This window comes from Bombyx mandarina, chromosome 22 (assembly GCF_030267445.1).
Source record: "Bombyx mandarina strain Sakado chromosome 22, ASM3026744v2".
Classification (NCBI taxonomy): domain Eukaryota; kingdom Metazoa; phylum Arthropoda; class Insecta; order Lepidoptera; family Bombycidae; genus Bombyx; species Bombyx mandarina.
The window spans coordinates 8,051,991-8,061,222 of NC_143228.1; the positions used below are offsets into that span (position 1 = coordinate 8,051,991).

Below are 9,232 nucleotides of genomic sequence, written 5' to 3' on the forward strand. Positions count from 1 at the left end.
TGTCGGTAGGTTTTTCATGAAGTTTGGACATTCCTTAAATGTAAATTCAATATTGAAAATAATAAATAAATTAAATTATTCGGTACAACGGTTTTTTGGGAAAACTTTGGTAATAATTATTTTACAAATTGAAGGTGTATTTTGATCACTATGAATATCCTCTGTATCCTGTTACCAAACTAGGGGTGATGCCATTGTTATAAATGTTTCCGTAACCAGGTTTCTTGTAGTATCCGTAGCCTAAATGATTAGCTGCTTCATAATAGGGGTTTTTGTAACCGTAGTAAGATGCGAGACCACCATTGCCGCTGTATCCTCCGTAGCCTCCGTTACCGACGTTACTGCTGTAACCTGAATATCTGCCGTAGTTATTTCCACTTGGATAATTTTCGAACCCAGTTACGAATCCTTGTCTGTATACGCTGCTAGAACCGTCAGGGTAGTTTCTATCAAAGTTAGAGTAAATGTCTGAAATTAGAATTTTTTTAACAATAAATTATATCTACCATTATATGGTAGTAAATATGCATGTTTTTGTACATTTAACTTAATTTCAGATTTTCTGTTTGCTTGTTCTATTGGGAATCATAAAAATGCTGAGTAAATTTTAGTAAAAAAATAATAAACTAAGGCCTTTCGATACGTTGAGAGGATTAAAATGAAACTAAAATAAAACCTCTTTGAAGCAGTTCGTTCGAGAATGTTATGGAAGATAATGTCGGTATAAGTACTTACACCACGCATTGGCTGCAGTTTTGAGATCGTCCGTTTCTTCAAATGTATTTGTTTCGTCTGCGAGAAGGTTTTCATGCAGCGCTGCTTCTGTTTTAAGTGCGGCGAAGGTACATCCGAAAAGGAATATAATTGGAATTTTTAAATTCATCTGGAACAATCATGCCTATTAAGAGACTAATAAAGTATGAAGCATATTTTCAATTTGAGACGTATAGTTTTAGCACATTCACTCATTTACGGAATCGTAGGAAAGCTGATTTATGAAGTTTACCAAAAATAGAAAATATGGCTGCGTATATATTTTATTATAGGTAGGTAATTTTCTATTCGGCCATCAAAACCTCAAACAGTAACGGCTTGTATGTATTTTTCGCACGGTTTGGTCGGTGGTTAATGAGTGATTGATTATCGTATTTCAAGAACAATTTAAATTCTTCAAGACAAGAATTTTGTTTGAATGGTAAGTTTGTACCTAGTACAGAATAATAGTATTTTGGTTGAGATAAATTTAAATATGCAGAATTTTCTTTTCCTTCGATAGTCGTCGATAGATCCAAAAATATATTATATTTAATATACTAGCTTTCCGCTCCTACTTTCAACCGTGTGTACTCGACTTTATATCTCGGAGATCAGCCGTAGGATGAAAGTTTGCTTATATTCTTCTCCAGAGTTCAAATTATACAGATCTGTACTAAGTTTAGATAATATTGATACAATGGTGTGAGTATTAAAATGTAACAGAGAGACAGTGCTACCTTTTTTATTGCTTAGATGGGTGGACGAGCTCACAGCCCACCTGGTGTTAAGTGGTTACTGGAGCCCATAGACATCTATAACGTAAATGCGCCTCCCACCTTGTGATATAAGTTCTAAGGTCTCAGTATCAGGTCAGTAGTTACATCTGGCTGAGCCTTTGCTCGCCCACCTATCCTGGTGAAACTGGAAAGGCCTCTGGGCCAACAGTAATCATTCAATCATAAAAAAGTAAAGTTACAACGGCTGCCCCACCTTTCAAACCGAAACGCATTACTGCTTCACGGCAGAAATAGGCAGGGCGGTGGTACTTACCCGTGCGGACTCACAAGAGGCCCTACCACCAGTAATTACGCAAATTATAATTTTTGCGGGTTTTGATTTTTATTACACGATAACATCGTTCCTTCACCGTGGAAGTCAATCGTGAACGTTTATTAAGTACGTATTTCATTAGAAAAATTGGTACCCGCCTGCGGGATTCTAGCACCGATGCATCGCTACATATAAATGCACCGGAGGTCTTAACCTTTAGGTCACGACGACTTCGACGACTTTGGTAGGTAACTTGTAACTTTTAACAGCATAAAAGTAAATTCAAATTTTCTTTGACTATAGCTTAATTACAACGTCTTATTTTAATGAAACAAAGTAGTTCCGGAGATGTGCGGGTTATTATATTATATATTTCAGGTTTCCCAATTTCTATGTTTATTACTGTTATGTTTGTAAGTAAGTATTCACTTCAGTGTGTCAATAAACGGTGAACGCAACGTACGTGTCTATTATTTACTAGTGGCGAACGCGGAAAAAAAATCAATTTGTGGCTTGTTTGTTTCTTGTTTGAACTAATTAAAATTATATGAACATAATGTCGGTCGGGCAGTTGAAAGAATTCGCGGTAAACAGTGGAAATTGGTCCTCATATGTTGAGAGATTAGAAATGTACTTTTTGGTGAATAAAGTGACTGACGATTTAAAATTACCCACATTAATTTCCGTTATGGGTGAGAAAGCGTACGATTTATTATCGACATTAGCCAGCCCTTCGAAGCCGTCACAGTTAACTTATGCTAATGCCGTGGCGATGTTGGCAGCTCACCTGCAACCGAAGCCCTCAATCTTGGCGGAAAGATACAAGTTTCGACAACGTCGGCAGCTGAATGAGTCAATAGCTGACTACGTCACAGAATTAAAAAAATTATCAAAAAATTGTGAGTTCGGCTCGTCGCTGGATGAAAATCTGCGTGATCAAATGGTTTGTGGATTAAAGAGCGAAATCATACGGCAAAGGTTATTTGCCGAGGAGAAATTAGAATATAAGCGTGCAGTTACGTTAGCTTTGTCTTTAGAAGCTGCGGAGAGGGATGCGATTGCAGTGGAACGTACGCCAATTGAGGAGGTTAACAAAATTAACTTCAATGAATGTTCAAGATGTGGAGACAGGAGACACCAAGCAAAGGATTGCATATACAAAGACTACGTGTGCAGTTCATGTCATGAAACCGGCCATCTACGAAGAATGTGCCCCAAAAAAGGACTTAAGAACCAGGCGGAGGCAGCCGGGGGTTCACCATGCACCGGGCGCCGGGGGAACCGGGGTGCAGGCGGCAACAGGCGATCGTGGCGCGGGCAGCGCGGTGCGGGACGAGGAGGCCGAGAGCGGGCTCCTTTGCACTTATTATACGATCAAAACAACGATGACACATACAACAACTTCAATAATGAACAGGACGGGTGTGGAGAAGAAAATGAGCCTATGTACCAAATGACATTGAGTAATTATAAACCGGTGTGTATTAAAGTTAAAGTCCAAAATTGCTTGCTCAAGATGGAGGTCGATACTGGATCGGCGTTATCTTGTATTAGCAAGAATGTTTATGATAAATATTTTTCTAAGGAGAAGTTACAGGCATGCTTATTAAATTTAAAATTTTACGATGGCTCAATCATTCGGCCTTTAGGGTTTATAAACACTATAGTGAAGTACCAAGGTGTTTCAAAAATGTTAGACTTGTATGTCATAGACAAAGGAACGACTAATCTATTGGGCCGACAATGGTTAGCTGAATTGAATATTCCTATAAAAATATCAAAACCTACGAGTTTTAAAATACAACACAGTAACTTTGTAACCGAACACGCACGAGACTATAATAAATTAATTAATGAAATTGTTTCTAGACATAAATCCTTGTTCGACGGCACATTGGGTAAATATACGGGGGGCACAGCAGAGTTAATCGTGCGGCCGGATGCGGTGCCTATCTACTGCCGCGCGCGACCGCTGCCGTATGCGCTGCGCGAGCGCGTCGATGCCGAGCTCGACGCGATGCTGGCCGCCGGCGTCATCAAACCGGTGGACCACTCCGACTGGGCCACGCCACTTGTCGTAGTACGCAAAGCGGACGGCGGTCTGAGAATATGTGCGGACTATAAGGTAACCCTTAACAAAGTATTAGCAATCGACAGATTTCCGGTTCCAAAAATGGAGGACTTATTCAGTAATCTCAGCGGAAATAAATTTTTTACTAAGCTTGATTTATCTCAAGCTTATAATCAAATAGTCTTATCAGAACATTCTAGCGAGTACACGGTTATCAATACACATAGAGGATTATTTAAATATTCCCGCCTCGTCTACGGGTTAGCTTCGAGCCCAGGCATTTTTCAAAAACTAATGGTAAATATGTTTAAAAATGTCCCAAATGTAGTAGTTTTCTATGATGACATATTGATTAGAAATCAGGACCTAGACAGTCATTTAAAGTCTATAAAAAAAGTAGTAGATATATTAGAAAGGTATGGCTTAAAAATTAAAAGGAGTAAGTGCGAGTTCATGGTAACAGAAGTGAGGTATTTAGGGTTCATAATAGATCAAAATGGGGTTCGTGTAGACCCAGAGAAAGTCAAATCAATAGCAACAATGCCACACCCAAATAACGTGACAGAATTAAAATCTTTCATCGGTATGGTAAACTTCTATTCGAAGTTCATACAAGATTTGAGTGCACATTTATCACCTTTATATGCCCTTTTAAAAAAAGGTAAGCACTGGATGTGGGGAAATGAACAGAATGCTGCTTTCCTGAATGTTAAAAAGTTTTTGTGTAGTACAAAAGCACTCGCACATTTTGATATGTCTTTGGAGTCGGTGTTGACTGTGGATGCGAGCGCGCGTGGTCTGGGTGCCGTGTTGGCGCAGCGCGGGCCAGGATGTCAGGAGCGCGTCGTTGCATACGCTTCACGCGCACTCACCACTCATGAATTACATTACAGTCAGATTCATAAGGAAGCATTGGCGATTGTTTTCGCGGTGGAAAAATTCCATCAATACTTATATGGGAGAAAGTTCATACTACGGACCGACCACAAACCTCTGGTGAGCATTTTCGGGCCTAACATAGGTATCCCGAGCGCGGCAGCTAGCCGCTTGCAGCGCTGGGCTATCAAACTATCAGCATATGACTTTGAAATCGAGTACGTTAGGACAGATAAAAATGTAGCCGATGCACTTTCACGGTTAATCGAGTCTCAAAAAAATGACGTAGCTTCCGAGGAAACAGACTTACCCGAGCAAACCTACTTACACTTCTCAACAGAAGCTCTGTTAATAGATTATAATGTTCTTAAAAAACAAACTAGTAGTGATCCAATCTTAAGTCGCGTGTTAAGTTATATAAGGGACGGATGGCCCTTAGACATAGAAATTAATGAATTAAAACCATATTATAATAGGAAAAACGAACTTTATATTGAATTAGGATGTATAATGTGGGGTCATCGTGTGGTTATACCCTCTTCATGCAGAAACAAAATAATAACGGAGCTTCATGATCCGCATATGGGCATAGTGAAAACAAAATCGCTAGCACGTAGTTACGTTTGGTGGCCGGGAATCGACGAAGCGCTCGAGACGGAATGTCGCGCTTGCACCGTGTGTGCTGCCGTCGCAGACGCACCTTCTACACACGCGCTCCGCTCGTGGCCCTGGCCCTCACGCCCCTGGTCCAGGTTACACTTAGACTTCTTAGGCCCCATAGGTGGAGTCACTTATCTAGTTGTAGTGGATTCATGCTCCAAATGGATAGAGGCAATTAAAATGCAGAGGACAACGGCACAAGCGGTTATATCGGTACTGCGGGACTTGTGGTCAAAATTCGGCCTGCCAAAGCAAACGGTCAGTGACAATGGACCGCCTTTCTCGAGCTCTGATTTTCAGAAGTTTCTGATTCATAATGGCATAAAACATATTTATTCAGCTCCCTATCATCCCGCCTCTAATGGGGCCGCTGAAAATGCAGTTAAAATTTGTAAACGTGCGATTAAAAAGGCATTAAAACAGAATTTAAACGTAGATACAGCTCTGTGTAGATTTTTATTAGCCTACAGAAATACAGAACATGCAACTACCGGCGATAGTCCAGCCAATATATTACAGGGTCGAAGTCTCCGTATGAGATTAGATAATTTAAAACCAGAAAGGCAATCTCGAGTTATCGCGCAACAAGAGCGGAGCGAGCAAAACGCAGGGGGTGTGCAGCGACAACTCGAGCCGGGCACTAAGGTGTGGTATCGGGATTATCGAGGTCTGGATAAATGGGTACCTGGGACGATCCTCAAGCAATTAGGTAGTCGTGATTACTGTGTACGATCTAGTTTTGGAACCGAGAATCATAGGCACGTCGATCAGCTAAAATTAAGGGTTACAAAAAATATAGATAAAGTTGATACCTTTGCGTCGATTCGTAAAAATATAAGTCCCGAACTGATCGCGCAAAATTTAGACTTAAGAACACAATCACGTAAGTCGCTATCATTTCCCATGACAAGTGGCGAGGAACCAGTGGCGGTGGTCAACGATTCGGGGAAGAGTAGTTCACCACCAAAAAATAGCACACCGGCACAGGATGCTGTATCGCCTATTCGTGGCAGCCCTATGAGACCCGCTGTGCCGATAGACAAGGCAGCATGTAGTACTGGTGGTAAGAGTATCAATGAAAATGTGACACCCAAACGTGAACGTCCTGTAAGAATACGCAAGCCACCAGTTAGATATGGATTCGAGGAAATAGATTAAGTTTATAGTTATAACCTCTCTTTGTTTTTTTTACTTTAGTTTGTTATGTACGCTTAGTTAAGATATATATATATATTAATTGTGCTTATAATGTGTAGTAAATAAGGGTGGAGGTGTTATGTTTGTAAGTAAGTATTCACTTCAGTGTGTCAATAAACGGTGAACGCAACGTACGTGTCTATTATTTACTAATTACCTTTCTTTGATGTTAATGATTGACGTTATAAATGTACACCGGATATTATTGTTTTAATAAATAATTATAATTTGCACTGATGATATTTATATTCGAATAATCGAATAAATATTATAAAGAGGAAAGATTTGTTTGTTTGTTTCGAATAGGCTCCGAAACTACTGGACCGATTTGAAAAAATTCTTTTTCCATTAGAAGCCGACATTGTCCCTGATGAACATAGGCTACTTTTTTTTTTTTTTTTTTTATTATTTTTTTTGGTTTCATGTGTGTTTTAATGTTTCCGAAGCGAAGCGAGGGCGGGTCGCTAGTATTCGAATAAAGAGTGTTAATAAAGTTTTACGGTGTTGTTTATTTTTTAAATCTCTTAACATTTAAAATACTCTGCATATTTGCCCAAATTATGACTCGCTTAAATCTAATTGATGTTAATTAGAAAAAAATATTTGTAGTAGTAACACTTTATAGTAGTACTATATTTTGTCCACACGAAAAAACTTATAGGTAATAAAGTACCTCAAAAGCCATCATTTTCATTTAATAGTGGTCTTTGTTTGAGTAGGCCAGCTCGCGGGGCTCAGCCTGGCGTATTTTCTAACACTAATCCTAGCAAGTATAGTGCTTCGGAGGTTTTAGTGGTTTTAGTTATTTATACTGATGGTAGGGCGTCGTGTGCGCCCGTACGAGCAGGTACCACCACCCCGCATATTACTATCGTAAAGCAGTAGTGCTGTTTTGTTTACAGGGCGGGGCAGCCATTTTACTATAAAACTGAGACTTAGAACTCATGTTTCAAGGTAGGTGGCGGTACCTTGTTGATGTCTATAGACTCCGGTAACCACCAACCATCAGGTGAGCCGTGAGTTCAAAAGCCGTCCGTCCATCTTAGGAACAAAAAAAACGGATATTATATGACATACATATTATGAATAAGAGAAAACTGAAAACATGCCAGTACCGTCAAGTTTTGAACTTATTTTTGAACTTTGGTTTGAACTTTGAACTTTGTTAAGTTCAAAACTTCTTCAGTGTAAAGCACTAATCGCAAAAGAATGAAAGATTAGGTACTAAGTTTCATAATGGGTGTTAGATTGACATTGTTTCAAGATTTTTACTGGTGGTATGACCTCTTGTGAGTCCGCACGGGTAGGTACCACCACCCTGCCTATTTCTGCCGTGAAGCAGTAATGCGTTTCGGTTTGAAGGTGGGGCAGTCGTTGTAACTATAATTGAGACCTTAGAACTTATATCTCAAGGTGGGTGGCGCATTTACGTTGTAGATGTCTATGGGCTCCAGTAACCACTTAACAACAGGTGGGCTGTGAGCTCGTCCACTCATCAACGCAATAAAAAAAAAAAAATTCTAATCCGTTATACTGGATTTATAATACTTGTTAAACAATACAACATTTAAATATTGTCAGCAAACCAAAAAAAAAAGACTAAAATTATTTATAATAATCTCCTAGTTCAAACCTAGTAAACCAGCAAAAAATGTTTTCTCAATTTTTTTATTAAAACTAGGCCAGTAGGATAGCACAGCAATTTGGTTCCCGTTATTATTATTATTTTCGCTTAAAAATACTTTTACTCACATTTATGTTGCAGTTTTGAAAATTGAAGATAATGGTTTATCACAGACACATGTAGTATGTCTTGAGCGGAGATGCGCTCTGCGAGCGAGAACATACGCAAAGACCTTATAAACCGTGGGAGTTTTTGTCTTATAATTGACAATGGTCATTGGGGAGGTAATATGTTCGTTTTTAGTCAGCGTCCTTCTTTAAATGTATGACGCACAATTTTAGTAAGGTAACATAATTGTTATCAAGAGACTACTAATGAGTTTGTGATTCCCACATAAGCCACCATTGTTTATGTAAATTGTATTATTTCCTACATTGAAAATGAGGGCTATTCTTTTTAGTCTCACTGTATTTTTAATCAAATTGCAGGTGATTATAGTTAGGTACTACTACGACCTACGTTGATCGCGTTGATAGCCAACTAGACAAAACCAAGCCTTTTGTAGTGACGAAATCCCTGGAACTACTGTAAGTAAATATATATAAACATGCTTCTTCCAAAACATTATAGGCGTTGATTAATAAAAATGCGCTCTTCACCTTTGACGATATTTATTTTATTTATGAGAATTCGCTGTATTGACAATGTAGAAATTGGGGAAGGGTAAGAAAGAACATATCTAGCAAGGCTGAGGTAACAATGACCATGTAGCGATAAGAAAAATAAAATACCAAATAATTTCTTACAATTACACAGTAGGTACAAGTTTCGTTGTGTCCGATTTATCCGTTATAAGGATACATTCATACTATGGGTGAATACATTTCCACATTACATACACAGCTATGTAAGGTAATCTTTATAATCTTATCACCGTCTGTGTATGAAGTATTACTATATTATAATTATTGTTATATGAAAGTATTCCAAACATCATT

The 9,232-nt window shown here is 38.8% G+C and overlaps 1 protein-coding gene across 1 annotated transcript; it reads right to left on the minus strand.

Moving 5' to 3' along the window:
* Position 1: 1 nt before the first annotated feature.
* On the minus strand, positions 2 to 8,488 carry LOC114251345 (uncharacterized). The gene is made up of 3 exons (XM_028185569.2): positions 8,363 to 8,488; positions 736 to 883; positions 2 to 468 (listed from the first exon to the last, which is right to left on the minus strand). Exons 2-3 carry the CDS (start codon positions 881 to 883, stop codon positions 149 to 151), a joined length of 468 nt encoding a protein of 155 aa, XP_028041370.2. The 5' UTR covers positions 8,363 to 8,488; the 3' UTR covers positions 2 to 148.
* Positions 8,489 to 9,232: the final 744 nt, after the last annotated feature.

Excerpts from the sequence above, each read along its gene's own strand:
- LOC114251345 (XM_028185569.2), bottom strand. The coding sequence starts at position 883 with ATGAATTTAAAAATTCCAATTATATTCCTTTTCGGATGTACCTTCGCC. Across the intron at positions 469-735 it reads AACTGCAGCCAATGCGTGGT|ACATTTACTCTAACTTTGAT; the intron begins GTAAGTACTTAT and ends TTCTAATTTCAG.